This window comes from Sorex fumeus, unplaced genomic scaffold (assembly GCF_029834395.1).
Source record: "Sorex fumeus unplaced genomic scaffold, SorFum_2.1 ptg000127l, whole genome shotgun sequence".
NCBI lineage: Eukaryota > Metazoa > Chordata > Mammalia > Eulipotyphla > Soricidae > Sorex > Sorex fumeus.
In genome coordinates this window covers 755,097-779,661 of record NW_026606184.1, presented here as the reverse complement: position 1 = coordinate 779,661, position 24,565 = coordinate 755,097, and the positions used below count along the sequence as shown (strand labels likewise).

The 24,565-nt window shown below is 64.0% G+C and overlaps 2 protein-coding genes across 2 annotated transcripts in view; both read right to left on the bottom strand.

The window, feature by feature from the left end:
* Positions 1-108: 108 nt before the first annotated feature.
* DDR2 (discoidin domain receptor tyrosine kinase 2) lies at positions 109-17,100 on the bottom strand. The gene is made up of 16 exons (XM_056137781.1): positions 16,985-17,100; positions 11,045-11,147; positions 10,728-10,959; positions 10,488-10,635; positions 10,116-10,221; positions 8,461-8,644; positions 6,752-6,995; positions 5,106-5,168; positions 4,629-4,759; positions 4,344-4,552; positions 4,039-4,258; positions 3,752-3,879; positions 2,828-3,016; positions 1,672-1,906; positions 1,323-1,472; positions 109-242 (listed from the first exon to the last, which is right to left on the bottom strand). The coding sequence occupies exons 1-16, from the start codon at positions 17,064-17,066 to the stop codon at positions 111-113; spliced, it is 2,556 nt and encodes an 851-aa protein (XP_055993756.1). The 5' UTR covers positions 17,067-17,100; the 3' UTR covers positions 109-110.
* UHMK1 (U2AF homology motif kinase 1) overlaps positions 15,759-24,565 on the bottom strand; it is a 48,286-nt gene continuing 39,479 nt past the window's right edge. The window contains exon 9 of the mRNA XM_056137772.1: positions 15,759-15,768. The gene's annotated coding sequence lies outside the window, so the exon portion shown is untranslated. The remainder of the gene's footprint in view (positions 15,769-24,565) is intronic.

Here is a 24,565-nt window from a genome sequence, read left to right as displayed (position 1 = left end):
CCGGCCCCCCGGCTGCAGCCCCAAGTTCGGGATTGTCGCTTCTTCGGAGTCCTTTCGTGGAAACGCGCCGGGCGCGCGTCTCTGCGGGGCGGCGGGCGCGCGTGGGGGCGTCACTCGGGGCCCTGCAGCAGGAGCAGGTGCAGTTCCTGGAAGGACGGGCGGTGCTTGGCCTCCCGTTGCCAGCAGCTGAGCAGGAGTGCGTAGAGCGCGTCGGGGCACACGGCCGGCTGCGGGAGGTAGGTCTGCGCGGGACGGGCGCGTCAGGGCGGGCCGGGAGGCGAGACCCCAGCGCTCGCACCCCGGCCAAAGGGAAGCAGGCAGAGGGGCCACGGAGCGGGGCGCCGACTGCTCCGTGGCCCTGGGAGTCCACCGATGGCTTGCTCTGAGGCGACAGCTGCCCGTGCTCGGGGCTGACTCCCGGATCTGTGCTCGGGGTTGACTCCTGACTCTGTGCTCAGGGCTCGCTCCCAGCTCTATGCCCAGCGATCACTCCTGGCTGTGTGTTCAGTGCTAACCCCTGGCTCTGTAGTCAGGGCTGACTCCTAGTTCTGTGCTCAGGGCTGACTCCTAGCTCTGTGCTCAGGGCTGACTCCTAGCTCTGTGCTCAGGGCTGACTCCTAGCTCTGTGCTCAGGGCTGACTCCTGGCTCAGCGCTCGGGGCTGACTCCCGGCTCTGTGCTCAGGGCTCACTCCCGGCTCTGTGTTCAGGGCTGACTCCTGACTCTGTGCCCAGGAACCACTCCCAGCTCTGTGCTCAGGGCTCAATCCTGGCTCTGTGCTCAGGGCTCTCCTAGCTCTGTTCAGAGCTGACTCCTGGCTGTGCTCAAGGCTCACTCGTGGCTCTGTGCTCAGAAGTCACTCCCAGCTCCATGCTCAGGGCTGACTCCTGCCTCAGTGCTCAGGGCTGACTCCTGGTTCAGTGCTCAGGGCTGACTCCCGACTCTGTGCTCAGGGCTCTCCAAGCTCTGTTCAGAGCTGACTCCTGGCTGTGCTCAGGACTCCCAACTCTGTGCTCAGGACTGACTCCTGCCTCCGTGCTCAGGGCTGACTCCTGCCTCCGTGCTCAGGGCTGACTCCTGCCTCCGTGCTCGGGGCTCACTCCCTGCTCTGTGCTCAGCCATCACTCCTGGCGGGGTTCAGGGGCCCCTCTGGGGTGCTGGGGCCCAACCCGGGCCTGCCCCCCACAGCCATACGCCCGCTGTGCCTGGCTCTCCCTGCAAAGCAGCAGCACCCCGCACCCGCCCAGGGCCCGTCTCGGCGGGCCAGGCTGAGCCCCCCACCCCGGCAGGGTCTGCTCCCTCCGTCCCGCGGCCCCGCGGCACCTGGCGGCCCTGGTCGCGGAAGAACTCGCCCGTGTTCTCGATGACCTGCTCGTCCGACAGCTGCGAGTAGGGCTGCTCCTGGCAGAAGGTCAGCATCTCCCACAGGGTCACCCCGAAGGCCCACACGTCGCTGGCCGTGGTGAACTTGCCCTGCGGGGGGCGCCGAGTCAGCCGGGCCGGGCGGGGACCCCGCGGCCGCTCGGGGGCCGTGGGCAGGGGGCGGCCCGAAGCCCACACGCGCCCGAAGGCGCCAGGACGCGGGGATGAGGGTGGGGACGGGATGAGGAAGGAACGGGGAGGGGAGGGGACAGGACGGGGACAAGATGGGACGGGCGGGCGGGCGCGCTACCAGCAGGATGCTCTCCCAGGACATCCAGCGGATGGGCAGCACGGCCCGGCCCTGGATGCGGTAGTAGTGGCCGCTGTACAGGTTCCGGCTCATGCCGAAGTCGGCGATCTTGATGGTGTGGTTCCGGCCCACCAGGCAGTTGCGCGTGGCCAGGTCGCGGTGGACGAAGTTGAGGGACGACAGGTACTTCATGCCCGAGGCGATCTGGGTGGCCATGAACTTGAGGTCAGCGTAGCTGGGCGGGCGGGACGGGCGGAAGGACTCGGGGTCAGGGCGGCCAGAGGGCCGGGTCTGCGCGTGGGGGCGTTCCCACTGCCAATACTGTCCCCGGGCCCTGGTTTGGGGCCACCTGCAGGACTCTGGGCTGACTCCTGGCTCTGTGCTCAGGGCTGACTCCCGGCTCTGTGCTCATGGATCACTCCCTGTTCAGTGTTCAGTGCTGACTCCTGGCTCTGTGCTCAGGGCTGACTCCTGGCTCTGTGCTCGGGGCTGACTCCCGGCCCTGTGCTCAGGGCTCACTCCCAGCTCTGTGCTCAGGAATCACTCCCAGCTCTGTGCTCAGGGCTCACACCCAGCTCTGTACTCAAGGCTGACTCCCGGCTCTGTGCTCAGGGCTGACCCCCGGCTCTGTGCTCATGGCTGACTCCTGGCTCTGTGCTCGGGGCTGACTCCTGGCTCTGTGCTTGGGGCTGACTCCCGGCTCTGTGCTCAGGGCTCACACCCAGCTCTGTACTCAAGGGTGACTCCTGGCTCTGTGCTCGGGGCTGACTCCTGGCTCTGTGCTTGGGGCTGACTCCCGGCTCTGTGCTCAGGGCTCACTCCCAGCTCTGTGCTCAGGAATCACTCCCGGCTCTGTGCTCAGGGCTCACACCCAGCTCTGTACTCAAGGCTGACTCCAGGCTCTGTGCTCAGGGCTGTCCCGGCAGGGGTCTGGTCCCTCTGTGGTCCTGGGGTGCACACAGGCGAGTCCCTGAGATCCGCAGCCCCCGGACCGTCTCTAGCGGCTTCCCTTGTCCCCACAGTGGCTCCGTCTCTGCGACTCCGACTCTGAGGATCCCTGACGCTGTGACCAGCTCGCGGCGCCTCGGCCGCCGGCCCCTGTCCCCCCGGAGCCCACCCACGGCCGGGCCGAGCCGGGAGCAGGCCCGGGCGGTACCTGACGGTGGCAGAGCTGCAGGCGGGGCCGGGGGGCTCGTGGCGGGACAGGAACTGGTTGAGGTCCCCGTTCTCCATGTACTCGGTGACCATGCACAGCGGGTCCTCGGCCACGCACACGGCCAGCAGCCGGATGATGTTGGGGTCCTTCAGCCGCGCCATGATCTTGATCTCCTTCAGGAAGTCGTTCCTTCCGGGCAGGGAGACGGATGTGGCAGGACCCCCACCGGCCTCCCTCCCCTCAGAGACCCGCAGGGCCGGGCAGGGAGAGGGGGAGGGGGGCAGGGTGGGTGAGGGGGCAGGGCAAGGGGGAGGGCGTGGGGGGTGGGGAGAGGGTACGGGGGGGGGGGGGTGGGACAGCAGGCAGGGGCGAGGGGGGAAGGGAGGGGGGCAGGGAGGGGTGAGGGGACAGGGAGGGGCGGGACAGGCAGGGGGAGGAGAGCAGGGAGAGGGAGGGAGGGGACAGGCAGGTAGGGGGGAGGGGGGAAGGGAGAGGGAGGGGTGGGGAGGGCTGAGGGGGGCCGAGAGGGAGAGGGGGCAGGGAGCGGAAGGAGGATGGGGGGGAGGCAGGGGTGAGGGGGCAAGAAGGGGGAGGGGTAGGGAGGGCAGGGAGAGGGAGGGGACAGGCAGGTAGGGGTGAGGGGGGAAGGGAGAGGGAGAGGTGGGGAGGGCTGAGGGGGGCCGAGAGGGAGAGGGGGCAGGGAGCGGAAGGAGGATGGGGGGAGGCAGGGGTGAGGGGTAGAGGGAGGGAGCCAGGGAGGGGGGAGGAGTGCAGGGAGAGGGAGGGGACAGGCAGGTAGGGGTGAGGGGGGAGGGAGGGACAGGGCAGGCAGGCAGGGGTGAGGGTGCCAGGGAGGGCTGAGGGGGGCCGGGAGGGGGTGGGGGCAGGCAGGGGCGAGGGGGGCGGGGCCGGGGCGCCCCACACCTGGCGTTCTTGTTGGCGTCCGCCCGCAGCATCTTCACGGCCACGGGCACGGGCTGGCTGGCGCTGACGTCCAGGGCGAAGTCCTTGTCCGCGAACTTGTCCATGCCGTCCACTTCGCAGAGGTGGACCTGGGCGGGGGTGGGGGCGGGGGCCGGCTCTGTCCCCGGGTCAGTCCCGGGGGGGGGGCGTTTCCCCGGGGTGCCCACCGGCCCCCGCCTCTGCCTCCACCCTCCAGGGGACGCTGCCCCCGCCCTGTCCCCCGTGGGCCCCCCCCGCCCCCCGCTCACCTCCCCGAACTGGCCCTCGCCCAGCTTCTCCTTGAAGGCCAGCAGCTCGCGGGGGAACTCGGCCAGCGCCGCGTCCTTGCCGGCCAGCAGGTCCATGGCCACGGCGGGCACCGAGTAGGTGTTGCCCCCGGTCACGCCCTGGAGGTTGATGATGTCCGCCTCGGCGTAGTGGGGGCGCCCCCTCGGGCCCGGCGGGCAGGGCCGGCTTCCCCCCCGCCTGGGGAGACGAGCGAGTGTCCGGGGGGCGGCTGCGGCCCCCGGGGGGCCAGGGGTGGGGGGCCGGCCCTGCCCGGGCGTCCCTCTCACCTGCCTCGTCCTCCGCGGGCGCGAACTCGGGCAGCCGTCGGATGAGCCTGGACGGCTCCTGGTAGTCGGGCCGCAGCGGGAAGATGCGCTCGTAGGTGGACGTGGAATCCCGCTCGCTGGCCGGGGACGCGCGGCGCTGCGTGGAGCTGGCCTCGCTGGGCAGCGACAGGCTGACGGTCAGCTCGTCGTCCAGCATGCGCCGGGACGCCTGCGGGGCGGCAGGGGACGGGCGCGTTGGAGTGGACGGGGGCCCGGCCCCGCCCGCCGCCCCCCGGGCCGCCCACCTTCTCCAGCATCTTCTGCCAGAACTGCCGCCAGAGGATGATGACGATGATGGCCAGCAGGATGAAGATGATGGCCACCAGGCAGCCGATGAGGACCCGCGTGTTGCTGTCGTCCGCCTTCAGCATGGGGTCTGGCGGGGCGGGGCGGGCGGCGGTCAGCGGTGGGCCGGGACCCCCGCGGTCCACCGGCCCTGGACCGTCCACCCTTCCCAGCAAAAAGTCTTCCCGTCTTTTCTTTCTGCTGCTTTTTGATTCGTGCGGGTGTCTCTGGGCCACCCCAGCGATGCTCGGGGTCACTCCCTGCTCTGTGGTCAGGGCGGACTCCTGACTCTGTGCTCAGGGAAGACTCTCGGCCGTGCCCTGGGGGACCACTGGGGCACCCAAGTCGGCCGTGTGCAAGGCCCTGTCCACTCCTACCCGCCCTCCTGCCCCCGCAGACCCCCCGCACCCCCTCTGCTTTCAAGGACGCAGACTCACCGTAGGTGCTGGGCGCCCCGGCCGAGGTGGGCAGCGCCCCGGAGGTGTTGTACCTGGCGGCATCTGGTCAGAGAAGGACAAGCGGGAATGGGGGAGGTGGAGGGCTCCAAGGGCAGGGGCGGCTGCGGTCAGTGGGTCAGTGTGGGGGTCTCTAGAGGCAGGGGCAGCTGTGGTCACTATGGGTGTCCCTGTGCGCTCAGACGGGGAGCTCCTGTGTGGTCAGTGTAGGGGTCCCTGTGTGGTCAGTGTGGGGGGGTCTCTGTGTGGTCAGTTTGGGGGTCCCTGTGTGGTCAGTATAGGGGTCCCTGTGTGGTCAGTGTGGGGTCCCTGTGTGGTCAGTGTGGGGTCCCTGTGTGCCCACTGTGGGGTCCCTGTGTGGTCAGTGTGAGGGTCCCTGTGTGGTCAGTGTGTGTGGGGTCCCTGTGTGCCCACTGCGGGGTCCCTGTGTGGTCAGTGTGAGGGTCCCTGTGTGGTCAGTGTGTGTGGGGTCCCTGTGTGGTCACTGTGTGGGTCCCTGTGTGGTCAGTGTGGGGTCCCTGTGTGGTCAGTGTAGGGGTCCCTATGTGGTCAGTGTGGGGATCCCTGTGTGGTCAGTGTGGAGGGGGTCCCTGTGTGGTCAGTGTGAGGGTCCCTTTGTGGTCAGTGTGGGGGGTTCTCTGTGTGGTCACTGTGTGGGTCCCTGTGTGGTCAGTGTAGGGGCCCCTGTGTGGTCAGTGTGGGGTCCCTGTGTGGTCAGTGTGGGGTCCCTGTGTGCCCACTGTGGGGTCCCTGTGTGGTCAGTGTGGGGGTCCCTGTGTGGTCAGTGTGAGGGTCCCTGTGTGGTCAGTGTGGGGGTCCCTGTGTGGTCAGTGTGAGGGTCCCTGTGTGGTCAGTGTGGGGGTCCCTGTGTGGTCAGTGTGAGGGTCCCTGTGTGGTCATTGTGTGGGTCTCTGTGTGATCAGTGTGGAGGTCCCTGTGTGGTCAGTGTGTGTGTGTGGGTCCCTGTGTGGTCAGTGTGACAATGTTGTGTGGTCAGTGTAGGGGCCCCTGTGTGGTCACTGTGTGGGTCCCTGTGTGGTCAGTGTGGGGTCCTTGTGTGGTCAGTGTGGGGTCCCTGTGTGGTCAGTGTGAGGGTCCCTGTGTGGTCAGTGTAGGGGCCCCTGTGTGGTCACTATATGGGTCCCTGTGTGGTCAGTGTGGGGGTCCATGTGTGTTCAGTGTGACGATGTTGTGTGGTCAGTGTGGGGGTCCCTGTGTGGTCAGTGTGAGGGTCCCTGTGTGGTCAGTGTGAGGGTCCCTGTGTGGTCAGTGTGGGGGTCCCTGTGTGGTCAGTGTGAGGGTCCCTGTGTGGTCAGTGTGAGGGTCCCTGTGTGGTCAGTGTGAGGGCCCCTGTGTGGTCACTGTATGGGTCCCTGTGTGGTCAGTGTAGGGGTCCCTGTTTGGTCAGTGTAGGGGCCCCTGTGTGCCCACTGCGGGGTCCTTGTTTGGTCAGTGTGAGGGTCCCTGTGTGGTCAGTGTGGGGGTCCCTGTGTGGTCAGTGGAAAGGTCCCTGTGTGGTCAAGCGTGGGGTTCCCTGTGTGCCCTGTGTGGGGTCCCTAGGCGGGCCCGTCTGCCATGCGGGGTCAGGGCGGCCCCAGCCCTGCCCGCCTGCCGGCCCCGCTGCCCACCTGACTGGAAGGTGACCTCGCTGAACATAAGCCAGGCGTCGGCGAAGTGGTACTGGCACTTGATGGCGCTGGCCATGCGGTGCTGCAGGGGCACGGTGACGAAGCGGGCGCTGGGGTTCACGCTGTCCAGGACGAGCGGGAAGGACACGGCGTTGGGCTCCCACTCGCCCGCGTCCGAGCGGAAGAAGCAGTGCACCTCCCGGAAGGTCTTCACGCCCTTGGCGAACATGTTGTTGCAGTGCACCTGGGGGGACGAGCAGGGTCACGGTGAGCTCGGGACCTTGGGAGGGGGGTGCCAGGGACTGGTCACCGGGAGCGAGGCAGCTGCCCTGTCCACTGCACCAAGGCTGGACCTTAAAAGCTCATCTGCACCCCGACTTCAGGGACCTGGAGGACTTCCCCGGGCCACAGGCGCATCTACTCAGGGCTGCCAGCCAGGGTGGCCACGGTCGGCGAGGCCCCGGGGAGTGTCCGCTAGGGGCTGCCATGGGCATGTCCACTCGGACTGCAGGTCAAGGTGGCTTGGACCCCCGGGGCCTGGGGAGTGTCCACTAGGGGCTTTTGGCCAGGGTGACCACGGCCTGCAGGACGCTGGGAGTGTCCACTAGGGGCTGCCATGGACATGTCCACTTGGGCTGCAGGTCGAGGTAGCTGGGACCCCCGGGGCCTGGGGGAGTGTCCGCTAGGGGCTGCCATGGGCATGTCCACTCGGGCTGCAGGTCGAGGTGTCTGGGACCCCCGGGGCCTGGGGGAGTGTCCGCTAGGGGCTATTGGCCAGGGTGACCACGGCCTGCAGGGCCCTGGGAGTGTCCACTAGGGGCTGCCATGGGCATGTCCACTCGGGCTGCAGGTCGCGGTGTCTGGGACCCCCGGGGCCTGGGCGAGTGTCCGCTAGGGGCTATTGGCCAGGGTGACCACGGCCTGCAGGGCCCTGGGAGTGTCCACTAGGGGCTGCCATGGGCATGTCCACTCGGGCTGCAGGTCGAGGTGTCTGGGACCCCCGGGGCCTGGGGGAGTGTCCGCTAGGGGCAGCCATGGGCATGTCCACTCGGGCTGCAGGTCGAGGTGGCTGGGACCCCCGGGGCCTGGGCGAGTGTCCGCTAGGGGCAGCCATGGGCATGTCCACTCGGGCTGCAGGTCGAGGTGGCTGGGACCCCCGGGGCCTGGGCGAGTGTCCGCTAGGGGCAGCCATGGGCATGTCCACTCGGGCTGCAGGTCGAGGTGGCTGGGACCCCCGGGGCCTGGGCGAGTGTCCGCTAGGGGCAGCCATGGGCATGTCCACTCGGGCTGCAGGTCGAGGTGGCTGGGACCCCCGGGGCCTGGGCGAGTGTCCGCTAGGGGCTGCCATGGGCATGTCCACTCGGGCTGCAGGTCGAGGTGGCTGGGACCCCCGGGGCCTGGGGGAGTGTCCGCTAGGGGCAGCCATGGGCATGTCCACTCGGGCTGCAGGTCAAGGTGTCTGGGACCCCCAGGGCCTGGGGGAGTGTCCGCTAGGGGCTGCCATGGGCATGTCCACTTGGGCTGCAGGTCGAGGTGGCTGGGACCCCCGGGGCCTGGGGGAGTGTCCGCTAGGGGCTATTGGCCAGGGTGACCACGGCCTGCAGGGCCCTGGGAGTGTCCACTCGGGGCCATCCTGGGGAGTGCCCACTCGGGTGCACCCACTCTCCCGCGTCCACTCTCGCGCCCACCCCCGCGTCCACCCCGCCCACCTTCATGGCCGTGAAGTTGCGCACGCGGTCGAACTCGAAGGTGATCTCCACGAAGCCGCCCTGCGCGCTCGCGTTGCGCCAGCCCACGTAGTCGTAGCCCGGCCACGCGTGGTACTCGTGCGTCTGCGCGAAGTCGTCCAGCCCCGACACGCCGTCCGTGAGCTGGCCCAGGCCCTCGGTCATGCTGCGGGACACGCGCGCATCAGCCCGCGGACACGCGGGTAGTGGGAGGGGCCTGACCCGGAGCGGCCTGACCGACACCTGGCACGGGGAGGCGGGGCCTGGCGGACACGTGGGTACGGGGGCGGGGCCTGATGACACGCGGCCTATCAGGAGGGGACCTTACAGACACGTGGGTATCGGGAGGCGGGGCCTGACGACACGGAGCCTATCAGGAGGGGTCTGTAAGCACACGGCCTATTGGGAGGCGGGGCCTGCACAGACACGCGGCCTATCAGGAGGGAGCACACAGCCTATCAGGAGGAGGGGCCTGTAGAGACCCGCAGCCTATCAGGGGGACCTATAAGGACTCGCAGTCTATCAGGCGGGACCTGCACAGACACGAAGCCTATCAGGAAGCACCTGTAAGGACTCGTAGCCTATCAGGAGGGGCCTGTAAGCACACAGCCTATCAGGAGGGACCTGTAAGGACTCACGGCCTATCAGAAGGGACCTGAGGAGGGGGCCTGTACAGACTCGCAGCCTATCAGGAGGAGGCCTTACAGACACGTGGGTATCAGGAGGCGGGGCCTGATGACATGTGGGTATCAGGAGGCGGGGCCTGACGACATGAAGCCTATCCGGAGGAGCCTGACAGATACGCAGCCTATCAGGAGGGGGGCCTGTAAGCACACGACCTACCGGGAGGCGGGGCCTGCACGGACACGCGGCCTATCAGAAGGGACCTATAAGCACACAGCCTACCAGGAGGCGGGGCCTGTAGAGACACGCAGCCTATCAGGGGTACCGGTAAGGACTCGTAGCCTATCAGGAGGCACCTGTAAGAACTCGCGGCCTATCAGAAGGGGCCTAAGGAGGGGACTGTACAGACTCGCCAGGGAGAGGTGAAGAGAGGGGGTGAGTCCCCCCTGATAGTGCTCGCGATCCTGCAGCCCAGGGGTGGAAGGCGAGGCCATGGCCCGGCCCCAGGCGCCTGTTTGAATGTGGGTGCACGGCAAAGGGTGTTCGCAGATGACATTGTATTGACCACACACTGGCCACGTGCTGACCTCGCGCTGACCACATACTATGTACTGAGATTGTGTACTGACCACGCACTGACCATGTGCTGACCACACACGGATGGTGTGCTGACCACGTACTGACCTGTGCTGACCACACACTGACCTGTGCTTGACCATGCATTGACCTGTGCTGACCACATACTGACCGCACCCTGTGCACTAACTGCGTACTGACCATGCACAGACCAAATACCACACTGACCGTGCACTGACCGCACAACGATCACACACTGACCACACCCTGACTGCGTACTGACCGCGCACTGGCCACACCCTGGCTGCACACTGACCACGCACTGACCACACACTGGCTGCACAATGACCATGCACTGGCCTCACACTACACTGACCATACTGGCTGCACACTGTGCACTGACCACGCACTGACCCGGGCCCCAGTCCCCGGCTCACCTGTACCCGACGGCCCCGTCGTAGACTGAGTCATTCAGGTAAATGACGGAGCCCCCAGGGAGCACGAGCTGCTGGCCAGCCGGGGCGTTGTAGGACACCAGGCCATCTGCGGGGACACGGGCAGCGCTCGGGACAAGGGCCTGGTGCCCTGGGGGTCGTCCGTGTGACCCCGCACACCCCACACCTGGAGGCTGCCAAGTCTCCCTCTGTCCCTCCCGCCCTTCCCCCCCTCTGCACCTCTCACCTCGTCTCCCTGTCTCTCCCCCAATCTCTGCCGTCTCTCCCCATCTCTGCTGTCTCTCCATCTCTGCCATCTCTCCCATCCTCCCACCTCCCCCCCCCACCATCTCCCGCCCCCTGCCCGGCGCCCACCGAGCCACAGGCAGCCGTACAGCTCGACCCTCATGCACACGTTCATGGAGTGGTCGGTGACCGGCACGAAACGCACGAGGCGGGCCACGATGGGCGGCTCCAGGTCCTTGAGGAAGATGTCGTAGGGGTTGCTGTTCCCGTCCAGTACCTGGGGGGAGCAGGGGCTGAGCGACGGGGCCCACCCCGCTGGACGGGACGGGACGGGATGCGGGTCAGCATCCCCCCAACACACACACACACCTGCTTCCCCTGCCGGTTCCGCCAGGAGATCCAACGTGAGCCGTCGCGGCTGTAGTTGATCTTGTACTTGGGGGCGAACTCGATGCCGTGGCCGCCGGCGTGGCGGCCCTGGGTGCCCACCAGCGTGATGAAATGCAGTTCCCGGAGGTCGATCTGCAGGAACTCCTTCAGGTTCTGGGGCTCCACGGGCACCTCGGGGCACCAGGCGCCGTCGCCCTCCTCCGAGTCCAGCCTTGAGGGTGGGGGACACGGCGGGCTGGGCTCCTGGCTCTCCCGCGCTCGGACCCCCGGCCCCGCGGCCCCAAGCCCCCGCTCACCTGCCGTACTTGGCGGCCGTGGAGTCCGACCACTGGCTGGAGGCCGTGATGTCCTCATCGGGAATTTGGCCACCGGACATGCCCAGTGGGTAGCGGCACACAGCTATGTATCGGGGGGAAGCAGGGGTCTGGCTCAGCCCCGGAAGGGTTGGGGGCTCCCCGAGGCTCAGCCCCTGCCTCTTCTCTCCCCCTGGGTCCCGACACGGACTCGTGAGAGCAAGTGCCCATGGCGGGTCCATCCTGTAGGGGTCACCTGGGCCATGCCCTCCTAGATGCCCCCAGATGACCCTCATCTATGACCACCCTCCTTGTTTGCAGGAACTGTGGCGTGAGACGTGGTCAGTTCGGGAACCGTGGGACGTGCTTAGGGTCAGGGGACACAGTCAGGGGCCATGGCATGTGGATGGGGGTTGTGAGATGTGGTCAGGGGCCACGGGACATGGGTTGTTGTCAGGGGCCGGGGGACATGGTCAGGGGTCATGTGTGGTCAGAGCTGGGGGACGCAGTCGGGGCTGGAGGCTTGCACCAAGGAGCACAGGGCCACTTCCTGGCCAGGGGCAGAGCAGAGGGTGCCCCAGAGAGGCTGCGACAGGCATGTCCCCAGCCCCGAGCAGTCCCCCAGGGCTGCCCCTGAGGGCCGTGCAGGGCTGTGATTCCAGGAAAGGGGGCAGCTGTGGGCAGGGCAGGCGCTGCGCCCAGAGGTGGGGAGACGACCCAGGGCCTGTGTGTGTGTGTGTGTGTGTGTGTGTGTGTCGGGGGCGGGGGTTTGGCATCCCCAAGGCTGCTTCTTCTGGGTCCAGCTCTGCCTCTCCGTCCTCCCTCTCCCGAGGCAGACCCTGATTTGGTCAGGGTTTGGGGGACGTGGTCACGGGCCAGGGGCCATGTTCAAGGGACATGGGATGTTGTCAGGGGCCAGGGACATGAGAAGCCACAAAAGAGCCTCTAGGGCCTGGAGGGTACACGCCTGGCAGTGAGCCCACAGGACAGGACTGGGATTCCCACAACCCCTGGTCCCCAGCATTGAGCCAGCTGGCTGCCTGGCCGAGTGTCACGGGAGTGGACGCCCCGGGCGCCCCCAAAACAACCCAGCAAAGAGCTTGGGGTGCAATCAGCCTCTGGGTCAGAGTCAGGAAACTCTGACTTTCTCAGCCCAGTGGGTCTTTGGGACCTGGGGGTGGGGGGCCGGTGGCCAGGCCCCCGCCCACGGCCGGGGGTCTGCGCGGGGCCAGCTCGGGGGTTGCCATCAGCCCCACCCCGCCCTGAGCCCACCGCAGGGTCTGTCCCTTCCTCCAGGAGACAGCAGGGCTGGCCGGGGCAGGTGCCCTCCCACCTCGCCCTGTGGAAAATTACCCGGCCGGCCTGAGGGCCCAGAGCAGCGGCTGCGGCCGGCTCAGCTTCCAGGGCAGAGTCACGTGACCCCATGTCCAGGGGCCCCCAGCTTCCCTGTCTACCTGGCTTCCAGGAAAGCACCCCACAGACCGGGCCTCCTGGCTTGCTTTCTGTGTGTGTGTGTGTGTGTGTGTGTGTGTGTGTGTGTGTGTGTGTTTTGGGTCACACCCGGTGATGCTCAGGGCTGACTCCTGGCTCTGCACTCAGGAATCCCTCCTGGCAGTGCTCGGGGGACCCTATGGGATATCAGGGATCGAACCCGGGTCGGCTGCGTGCAAGGCAAACGCCCTCCCTGCTGTGCTCTCGTTCCAGCCCAAGGTCCCTTCTCTATCCCTGGAGGAGGACCTGAAATTGGGCTCCCAGCGTCCCTTGAGCCACTTCAAAATGGACAGGGCATCACTAGCGGACGCGGCAAAAGGCGGCCAGGAAGTGACCAGGCTCTGGGTCCCGCTGCCGCTGACCGCACGCCTGAGGGTGAGCGGAGCTGAGAGAGATGTTTGGGGAGGTGCAGAGAGAGTCTCTCTTCACGGTGAGGGAGCTTCGGAGCAAAGGTGGGGAGCTGGAGTGGACACGGGTTCAGCCTGGGAGGTCAGTAAGGGACAAAATCCTGGGGTCTGGGGCCGGAGTGATAGCCCAGTGGGGAGGCCGTTTACCTTGCATGTGGCTGACCCGGGTTCGATCCCCAGCATCCCATAGGGGCCCCCGAGCACCGCCAGGAGTGATTCCTGAGTGCAGAGCCGGGAGTCAGCCCTGAGCATCGCCGGGTGTGACTCAAAAAACAAAAGACAAAAAATAAATAATAAATAATAATAAAAAGAGTGATGAACTGGGGGCCCGGGCAATAGCACAGCATGGAGGGTGTTTGCCTTGCACGCGGCAGACCCGGGTTCGATCCCCGACATCCCATAGGGTCCCCCGAGCACTGCCAGGAGTGATTCCTGAGTGCAGAGCCAGGAGGAACCCCTGAGTATCGCCGGGTGGGACCCAAAAAGCAAAAAAAAAAAAAAAAAAAAAATAAGCCTTTGCAGAGGGCTTGGTACCCTGGCGACCCATCCTTGATAGGCTGAACAGGGTCTGAGGCTGACAAAATGAAGGTGGACATCCCACAGCTTCAGGGCAGACACACGTACCCAGCGCGTGGGAATCCAGCACCCACCCCAGCCTGAGACCCTCGCTGTGGCAGACCCAGCCCCCCACCCACCAACACTAGCCCTGGTCCGCTTCACTCGGTGACCTTCAGACCACGTGGACAACTCATCTCCCTCCTGCGCGCTCTGCAGAGCTGGCCCCAACCAGTGGCCACCCCCCCCACTCCCCAGGACACTCCCAGTCCCTGGGTCCCCTGCAGCCTGGACAGCTGAGTCCCCAAGTGGACACTTTGGAGGGCCAGGAACCGCAGCAGCGACTCCTCCCCATAGGCACGACAGAAACCCTTGGTGGGTGGTACTGGGGGTCTCTTGACGCTCTCTCTCCCAAAAGTGACCAGTCACAGCCCATGGCAAGGGCTTGGAGCCGTCCCTGGGCCGGTCACTCCGCGAGGCCCTGCCAAGCACACAGAACACTGTCGGTTCTTTGCGTGTCCCTAACATTCACGAAGCTGGAAGTTGGGACGGGAGCCCAGATCCATGTCCGGAGCTGGTCCTCGGGGCTGGCCAAGTTGGGGGACAGTCTGGGGTTGGGGCTTAGCTCCTCAGAGTTCCTGCTGACCGAGAGGGCCCAAGAGGCTGCCACGTGGGCAAGCCCTGCCCGGCCAGCCAACGCCCCAGCTGGCCAGGACACCCTGAATCCAGAAGACTGAGGGACAGCAAGCCTGGACACAGGACAGACACTGGACAGCAGCAAAGCCCGGACGGGCACTGTCCACTCTACGGGGGCAGGCTGGCCGCGAGCCCTAGGTGGACACCCCAGTCTCTCCAGCCGGCTTCTGAAGCGAGTGGGCACTGAGTGGAGTCCACCACGTGGCCCCCCTGGGGGGGGACACTTCACCCCAAGACCAGCAAACTCCATCCTTCTCCCAGGAGAATAGCCCTGCAGGCCTCCCAGGAGGACGGGGCGAGGCCTTATGTTGGCCAATCAGGGAGCTTTACTGCATAGGGGTGTGGCCTTACCTGGACCAATAAGAAGCTTGTCTCATGAGGGCGTGGCTTTACTTTGACCAATAAGGAGCCTGTTTCATAGAGGCGTGGCCTAACCTTGGGCAATGAGGGACCTTTGCTGCATGGGGGCGTGGCCTTACCTGGACCAATAAGAAGCTTGTCTCATGAGGGCGTGGCTTTACTTTGACCAATAAGGAGCCTGTTTTATAGAGGCGTGGCCTAACCTTGGGCAATGAGGGACCTTTGCTGCATGGGGGCGTGGCCTTACCTTGACCAATAAGGAGCTTGTCTCGTGAGGGCGTGGCTTTACTTTGACCAATAAGGAGCCTGTTTCAAAGGAGCGTAGCCTTACCTTGGGCAATTAAAGCATTTGGCCCACAGGGGCTTGGCTTTACCTTAGCCAATGAGGTTGCTTGGTCGATGGAGGGGGTGTGGCCTCACAATTGGCCAATGAGAAATGTTTGTTCAATTGCTTTGGCCAATGAGGGGTACATGCGCAATGGGGGCGTGGCCTTGCATTCTTCGTCCAGTGGGGGAAATTGGCTGATGGGGGCGTGGCCTTGCTTTGGCCAATGAGAGATCTAGATGATCGATGAGGGCGTGGCCTTTCCTTATCCAATGGGGGGAGTTGGACAATGGGGCGTGGCCTTGAGTTGGCCAATGAGGAGTCAGGGAAAGGAGTCCTAGTGGCTTTCCTTGCTCTGGGGCATCCCCTTGAGAACCTGTGTCAGGAGGGGACTCCGCCAGGTGTCCCATAGGTCATCAGGCCCAAGGTGCGACTCCCGGAGAGATGCATGGACCCAGAGGGCCCCAGCAATGGCCCAGCACAGCCAGACCAGACTCTCTGCAGGTGTCTGGGCTGGAAGGTGCATCCCGAGAACACAGGTCGCAGCGATGCACAGTGGGCAAGGCGTTGGCCCTGCTCCGGGCCGGCCCCAGGTTCGAGCCCGACAACCCACATTGTCCCCCGAGCACCTCCAGGAGTGATCCCTGAGCGCAGAGCCAGGAGTGACCCCCTGAGCATCCCTGGGTGTGGCCCCCAAAAACACAAACCAAAAGGTTTAAAAAAAGTTAAGATAGGGAGCACTTGGGCTGGAGCATAGCACAGTGAGGAGGGCGTTTGCCTGGCACGCGGCAGACCCGGGTTCGATTCCCAGCATCCCAGAGGGTCCCCCGAGCACCGCCAGGAGTGATTCCTGAGTGCAGAGCCAGGAGGAACCCCTGAGCATCGCCGGGTGGGACCCAAAAAGGAAAAAATTTTTAAAAAGGGCGGGGGGAGTATTTAGATTTCTCCTGACAAATCTCTCCCCATGTGGGCAGCAGTGTCTGCCACATCTCCCACAACCAGGGCACACAAACACACGAACACAAGCCTGCTGTGTCCTGTGTGAGAGACCTGTGGGCCCTCAGGGGGCTGCCAGCTCTGTGGTGGGGTGCGGGTCCTGGGCAGCATGCAGCCAGCAGTGGGGACAGAGATGGCCACACCCACTTGGGCGGGCATCAGAACGGAACAATCTCTGCAGGAGAGAGGGCGGCCTCCACCTCGACACCCCTTCTCCCGTTTCCAGGAAGACACGCAAGGCAGTGTGTGACCCCCTCCCTCCATGTTTGAGTGAGAGCCACTTCTGGAGGTGCTGGGGCTGGGACCCTGGGGGCTCGGGCATCTCCCCCACCCTCCGCTGACCTTTTTTTTTTTTTTGCTTTTTTGGGTCACACCCAGCAGTGCACAGAGGTTCCTCCTGGCTCATGCACTCAGGAATTACTCCTGGCGGTGCTCAGGGGACCCTATGGGATGCTGGGAATCGAACCCGGCTCGGCCGTGTGCAAGGCAAATGCCCTACCCTCTGTGCTATCACTCCAGCCCCAAAATAGGCATTTTAAACAAAACTTCTTGGCTTTTTTGGGGGTCACACCCGGCATTGCACAGGGGTTACTCCCGGCTCATGCACTCAGGAATTACTCCTGGCGGTGCTCAGGGCACCATATGGGATGCTGGGAATCGAACCCAGGTCGGCCACTTGCAAGGTAAGTGCCCCACCCGCTGTGCTATCACTCCAGCCCCCCACTGACCATTTGTATTTGGAAGGGATTGTTTGGTTTTGGGGCCACACCTGGTGGTGCTCAGGGGTTACTCCTGGCACTGTGCTCAGGGATCACTCCCAGCGGTGATCAGGAGACCCTATGGGATGCGGGGGATCGAACCTGAGCTGGCAGGGTACAAGGCAAACGCCCTCCCTGCTGTGCTACTGCTCCAGCCCACCACTGGCCTTTGTGTGTGTGTGTGTGTGTGTGTGTGTGTGTGTGTGTGTGTAATTTGCTGTTCTCCACCCCACTCTCTTATCAAGTGCTCTTCAGGAATTTTCCATTGGAGATGCCCATCACCTGGACATCGCTCAGGCCCGGGGTGGGGTGCTAGGGAGGCGTCCAGCGCCCTGCTGGGCAGCGGCCCCGTTACCTGGGTTGACCTGGGCTTCAACCGAGCTCAGCAAAGGCAGCAGCAGCAGCAGCGCGCAGCGGATCCCGGGTGGAGGGCGCATGTCTGCGGTCGGCACTGGAACCCGAGCCTGCAGTGGGCACGGGGGACAGGGAGGGACGGGCAGGGGTGAGTGAGGCCTCCCGCTCGAGCCTGCGTGGTTGCCCTCGGTGAGTTCAAGAGTCCAGCAAGGCCGGAGCGTTGTAACCCCCCCACGAGAGCCCACACCCACGAAATAAATTAAAATCAGCGGCGTGAAGAGCCTGGCGTGACAGACCCTGTCGTCAGTTGGGTGTGGTGGCACAGGGACCCGGTGGCGGGGGGGGGGGAGGGGGTCCCGCTTGTTTTCATGACTTTTCACGTACATCCCAGTAACGGGCCGGCCAGGAAGAGCAGGCCACGTCCACCCTGACCCCGTGACCCACGCAGCCACAACTCAGCATAAGACTTGGGCATGTGCGTGATGGTTGTGTGGTGGGGGATATTTGCAGACTTGTGTGTATCACCCAGAAGCACCTCCAAATGAAGCCACAACCCCAGGAGGGTCTCCAGCCTGGGACAGGCCACACACACACACACACACACACACACACCAGCTTCTGCACTGGCCACTTCCGCTCACTTTTATTTATTTATTTTTGGTTTGGGGGATCACACCCACCGATGCCCAGGGGTTCCTCCTGGCTCTGAATTACTCAGGAATCACTCCTGGCAGTGCTCAGAGGACCCGATGGGAAGCCGGAGATAGAACCCCAGGTGTGCCGTGTGCAAGACCAGCACCCTCCCTGCTACCCCCAACCAGCTTTTTTCTAAATTATTATTATTAGCGAATCACTGTGAGATACAGTTACAAAGCTTTCACGATTGAGTTTCAGTCATACGATGATCGAACACCCACCCCTCCACCAGTGTATACTTTTCACCACCAATATCCTCCCACCACCAGCCATTTTTTTTGTCTTTTTTTGGGGGGGGGGCTGGAGCGATAGCACAGCAGGTAGGGCGTCTGCCTTGCACGCAGCCAACATGGCCGACCCGAGTTCGATTCCTCCGCCTCTCTCGGAGAGCCCAGCAAGCTACCGAGAGTATTCGATATGCCAGACACAGTAACAACAAAGTCTCCAATGGAGACGTTACTGGGCCCGCTCGAGCAAATCGATGAACCACGGGAGGACAGTGACAGTGACAGTGATTGAATCACCGTGAGACACAGTTACAAAACTTTCATGTTTGAGATTCAATCATACAATGGTCGAACATCTAACCGTCCATCAGTGCACATTCTCCACCACTAATGTCCCCAGTATACCCCCCCTTTCCAACCCTCCCCCTGCCTCCCTGGCAGACAATCTCCCCCAGACTCTCTCTCTACTTTGGGGCATCATAGTTTGCAATACAGATACTGAGAGGACATCCGGTTTGGTCCTTTATCCACTTTCAGCACACACCTCCCATCCCGAGCGACCCCTCCATCCCTCACTGACTCAGTGACCCCTTCTCCATCCCAGCCGCCTTCTCCCCCATAGTTGGAATCCTGTCTCATGAGCTGGGGGAGAAGAATTCCTCCTTAAATCTCTGCTTCTACCACAGCCCAGCTGCTTTTTTTAATTTTTTTTTCCTTTTGTTTGGTTTTGGGACCACACCCAGCGATGCTCAGGGGTAACTCCTGGCTCTGCACACAAGAATCATTCTTGGCGGGGCTCATGGGACTCTAGGAGATGCTGGGGACGTGTGCAAGGCGGGTGCCCTCCCTTGTACTAACTACTCTGGCCTCAACCAGTTTTTTTGTTTTTATTTTATTTTATTTTTTTTATTTATTTATTTTAGCACAGCGGGTAGGGCGTTTGCCTTGCACGCGGCCAACCCGGCCGATCCGGGTTCGATTCCTCTGCCCCTCTCGGAGAGCCTGGCAAGCTACCGAGAGTATCTTGCCCGCATGGCAAAGCCGTGACGTATTCGATATGCCAAACCCAGTAACAACAAGTCTCTCACAATGGAGACGTTACTGGGCCCACTCGAGACGGTGCTACGGTGCTTTTTGGGTCACACCCAGCGATGCACAGGGGTTCCTCCTGGCTCATGCACTCAGGAATCACCCCTGGCGGTGCTCAGGGGACCCTATGGGAGGCTGGAAATCGAACCCGGGTTGGCCACGTGTAAGGCAAACGCCCTCTCCGCTGTGCTATTGCTCCAGCCCCGGGTTTTTTTTTTGTTTTGTTTTGGTTTGGTTTGGTTTGGTTTGATTTGGTTTGGTTTCACCATGCCCAGCGATGATCAGGGCTGACTCCTGGCTCTGCACTCAGGGATCACTCCTGGCGGTGCTCGGGGGACCCTATGATGAGTGGGGACGGAACCTGGGTCACCGTGTCCCAGGCAAGGGCCCTCCCTGCTGTGCTGTGGCCTGACCCTTTCCTTGGACCCTCAGCCGAGCAGCTGCAGGGACGCAGCCAAAATGCACCCCTACACCCCCGTGTCCAACGCGGGACTCACCCCCGGGTCCTCCACAGTAACCCAAGGAGGTGGCCCGGGAATGGGGTGCAGGAACCTGGCTGCACCGCACGCGGGTCTGGAGGGTCACTCAGTCTGGGGGTGCTGCTTCAGGCTGGCACAAAACAGAACGGTTCATTTGCTTCCAGAACCTTCCACTGCACGCATGGAGCCGCACTGGGGACAAGGCTCAGGTCAGAGGCTTCCAGGGTCCCCACGGGCCCTGTGAGTCCCAGAACAAGGATGCACAGGGAGGGAGAATCCTGTCCCTTGCAACGGCCCAGGCCCGGCACGTTCTACAGAAGCCCAGTGGGGCCAGCGCGCGCAGGAACGCGGCCCAGGGCCCAGGCAGAGTCTGAGGGTCCCTCGCCCAGGTGGCCAGACCCCGCGATCCGCCACCTGCCCCCCACTTTGGGGAGTTCGAAAGCTCAGCTTTCCCAGCGGCCCCTCCCCTGGCCTTTATTTCTGGGGCCATGAGGCCCCTTCCTGGCGTCTTGCGGGGGGTACAAAGAGGGGAATTGGGGGGTGGGGGGCTCAGACGGGTGGACAAGGGCGAGGGTCAGTCCCCCCAAGTCAGTCTCCCCAAATCAGCCCCAAACCCACGGGCCCAGCTGAGCCTCAACCAGATGTTTTCCCTTTTTAAAAATTTTTTTTGGTGGGGGGAGGTTTTGGGTCCCACCCAGCGATGCTCAGGGCTGACTCCTGGCTCTGTGCTCTGAGATCACACCTGGTGGTGCTCAGGGGACCCTATGGGATGCCGGGGATCGAACCCGGGTCAGCCTCGTGCAAGGCCAACGCCCTCCCCGCTGTGCTATGGCTCCCTACCAGTCCCCCGAGGCAGCATTTAAGAACCTTCTGGAAGAGACGCTCACTGTCCCTCATGGTCCGGGGCTGAGGCTTCTGGGAGTTGGGGGGAGCCATCGAGAGAGGAGCTGAGCTTCCCGTGGCCCCACCCTGTCCTCCCCCACTGCCTTGTGTCCCCCCCACCCCATCGTGTGCCAGGAGTCACCCAAGACCGTGTGCTGGCGTGGTAAGTTGCACACGCGTGTGCCCACACAAGGGGAACAGGCCTGGCCCTGCTGCCACGGGAGAAATGACACATTTGCTGTTTGGGGGCTCTCTGGCATGGACAGCCCCGGGGACAAGGCTTCCGACGCCTCTCCCAGCCGTGACCCCTTTCCACCCAGGAAGTATTCACACACACACACACACACACAAACACGTACACAGACACACACACAGACACAGACAGACACAGACACACACAGACACACAGACACGTACAGACACAGAGACACACATAGACACACACAGACACACAGACACAGACACACACAGACACGTACAGACACAGACATACACAGACACACACACAGACACAGACACACACACACAGACACAGACACACACAGACACAGACACACACAGACGTACACAGACACACACAAAGATACACACAGACACACACCACACACAGACACAGAGACACACATAGACACACACAGACACACAGACACAGACACACACACAGACACACACAGACGCACACAAAGATACACACAGACACACAGACACAGACACACACATACACTGAGACACACACAGACACACACAGACGCACACAAAGATACACACAGACACACACAGACACAACACACAGACACACACACAGAGACACACAGACACACACACAGATACACACAGACACAGATACACACAGAGATACACAGAGACACACACAGAGACACACATAGACACACAGACACAGACACACAGACATGGACACACACAGACACACAGACACACAGACACACAAACACAGACACACACAGACACACACAGGTACACACAGAGACACACACAGACACAGACACACACAGACACACAGATACAGACACACAGAGACACACAGACACACAGGCGCACACACAGACACACAGAGACATACACATAGACCTACACAGACAGGCACAGATACAGAGCCATAGACAGACACACATACATGCACATGCACACACACAGACACACACACAGACACACACACAGTTCTATAAAGGAGATCTCAAGCCTGAGGCTTCCTGGGGGGGGGGGGTGTCCACTGTTCTAACAGGGGCCAGAGGCCCTCGGGGGGCAGAGACAGGAGTCTGGAACTTTTGCACTGGACATGGGGTCCGGGCCCCTCCTGCCCCGCGTGGCCCCTGGGTGCCCAGTGCCCAGGCAGCCGGGCCCCCGGCATCAGAGAGACTGGAGATCACATGTGGGCGCTGAGCCAGGCCCAGCAAGGAACTGGGCACAGAGGGGTCAGCAGGAGCCCACGGCCCAGTGCTCTGTGGGTGATGCCGTCGGCCCTATAACTGGAGGATCCCACGGGAAGGTTCTGGAAACATCTGGAAACATGGAGGATCCCTTGGGGGGAAGGATTTTGGACAGAGTGAGCAGCGCTGAGACCCCACCCGGCCCCGGAGACCCCAGGGAAGAGTCTGAGGGGGTCAGACGCTCAGGCCCCGGGTCCTTTGGTGTCCAGCGCTCGGACGCATCAGCAGAGGGAAACCGGGACCGGGTGGCCTGGGAACCCCGGGGCTGGGTCTGAGACGGGGCAGCCCCCCGTGGGCCACCCACATCCCGACCCGCTGTCCCGCTTCCGGGAAGGACAAGCGGGGCATGCGTGCCTGCACCCCGCACGGAGCCACATGGCAGCACAGGAACCGACTCGTCTCCATCCCGTGGGCATCTGCTCGCACCCGGGCCAAAGGCCACGGACGCTCACGCTGCCCTCTCTGCCCGGGACCCCAGAACGTGGCCCCTGGTGGGTAGGTGAGGGATGGGGTGGGTCGCCTCGCCGGGGCTCACGTGGACACGTGTGGGCTCGCCCCTGGCCCCTCTACCCGCCTGAGACCCCCCGGCTCCCCCGGCCTCCCCCACGCGGCCGCGGCCACCGGTTGGCGGCTGTCCCCTCGCCCTCCCTCCCGCTGCTGACAACGTGCCCGGCGTTCGAGGGGCTGCCGAAAATGCGTCATCGGCACCCCCGCCACGGACATGCCGAGATGCACCCTAAAAAAGAGAATCCCACATCCCCCACCCCGATCCCAGGCCCCCTTGTCTGGGAAATCCGGGTCGGCGGGTTCCGGAAGGATCCCTTGGGGGGGAAGGATCTGGAAGGAGAAATCCCACTCCAAATGGCTGCCTGGAGTCGTCGGAAAAATCCTCCGCCCGCCCCCCCTTCCCGGGCCTCCCCCGCCCGCCTCCCTGGGGGCTCCTGAACCCCGCGAGGAGTCTGGTCTCCACGGCAAACACCCCCAGTTCTTCCCTACCAAGGGGGGAGGCAGCCTGGGGGGCGACGAGGAGGAGGAGGAGGCCAGGGTTGGGGTTCAGTCGCCCCTGCCCGCAGCTCTGGGCCCGCGGTCCCCACTACAGGGGACACGGTCCCCCAGCACGAGGATGCCACAGTCCTGCTCTCCCTGACTCACCCCTCGCCTGCAAACGTCGGGACCCCGCCGGGCCCACGTCTCCAGCCCGGCCTGTGCCCGCTGTCCACTGCCCGCCACCGCAGGGGCCCCTCCCGGCTCGGGCCAACACCAACACACACACGCCCGGATCCGGGCTACGTGTGCTCTCGGGGGTCGCTCTGGGACCTGGCCCCCCCCCAACACATTTCCTGTCCCCTCCCGGCCGGACTGGAGCCCCCTCTGGCATCCTCTGTAAAACCCCCCCGGGACGGCAGGAGAAGGCCACTCCGGACTTTCGTTTTCGGGAAAGGAAGGACAAATTAGGATGAAGAGGACGAGGGAGGCGGGTGGGCGGGCGGGGGACCCCAGGCCACTTACATTCGTCCTGGGGGCGCCCGGCTCCGGGGCGGCCGCGGGGCTGGGTGGCTCCTCCGGGGAGCGCCCGGTGCTCGGTGGGTGCCGGGGCCGTCGGCATCCACCCAGGGCTGATGCAAGACTCCTCGGAGCAGCCTCACATTCTGCGGATTCCTGGGGCCGCGCCAGGGGCCCAGAATCCAACGTCTTGCACATTTGGTTTCAATTAAGAAGGGGGCTGGAGGGAGGCCGCGAGGCGCCAATCACGGCAACGCCAGCCCGGGCGCCGCTTCCCGGCCCGCGGGACCACGGGCAAGGCTATAATTTACAGCGAGACCCATTCATAGAAGGGGGAAAAAATTCGGATAACCAGGGGAGAGGCTTAAAGACACAGCGCCCGCAGCCCCGCCCGGGCCGCAGGCTGGGACCCCTCCACGGAAGCTTCCAGAAACGGGCCGACCCAACTCGGGCCGAGTTGAGGATGAGTCGCTTCTCGCCCACGAAAGCCCAGAGCTGGGGATCGGCCGCCCCGAAAACCGAACCCGTGTGGGCCACCGAAACACACACACACACACACACATACACACGCGCGCGCACACACACATACACGCACATACACACGCGCGCGCGCACACATACACACATGCATGCACGCGCACACACACACGTGCATGCAGACACACACACGCAGACACACACACATACACACACGCACGCGCACACACACACACACGTGTGCATGCAGACACACACACACACACACACACACACCCGTGTGGGGCCCCCACTCACCAGCTCCCGCGCTCTGCCTGTGAGGGTCGAGCTGCTGGGGCATCTGACCCAGAACACGCGTGTTTACAAGAACTTGCTACATCGTTTGGAAACCCCCATCCCTCCCCCCCACCCCACCCCCAGGTCTGGGCGGCCTGGGCCAGATCACGGGGTGCGGGACGCTGGCCTCCGTCTGTGATAACGAAACCCCAGCCCCGTCCGTCTCGGCCGCCCGCTCTTAACCCCTCCGAGTCCGGCTTCCTCCAGGGCCCAGCCCATCCCCGCACAGCCTGGGGCCGGCCAGGGGGAGTGAGGGGGACGCAGGCCAGCGGAGGCTGCTGGATGAAGTCCAGGCGGCCAGTGGGCCTGGCCCACCTGCTCGTGAAGGCCTCGCCTCGAGCCGGGCGTCAGCAGCCCCCATGTGGAGCGGGCGGGCGATGAGACGGGAGCCGGAGACCCTCTCAGGGGTGGGTGGGAGGCTGAGAGGCGGGGGGGGCAGGGCCAG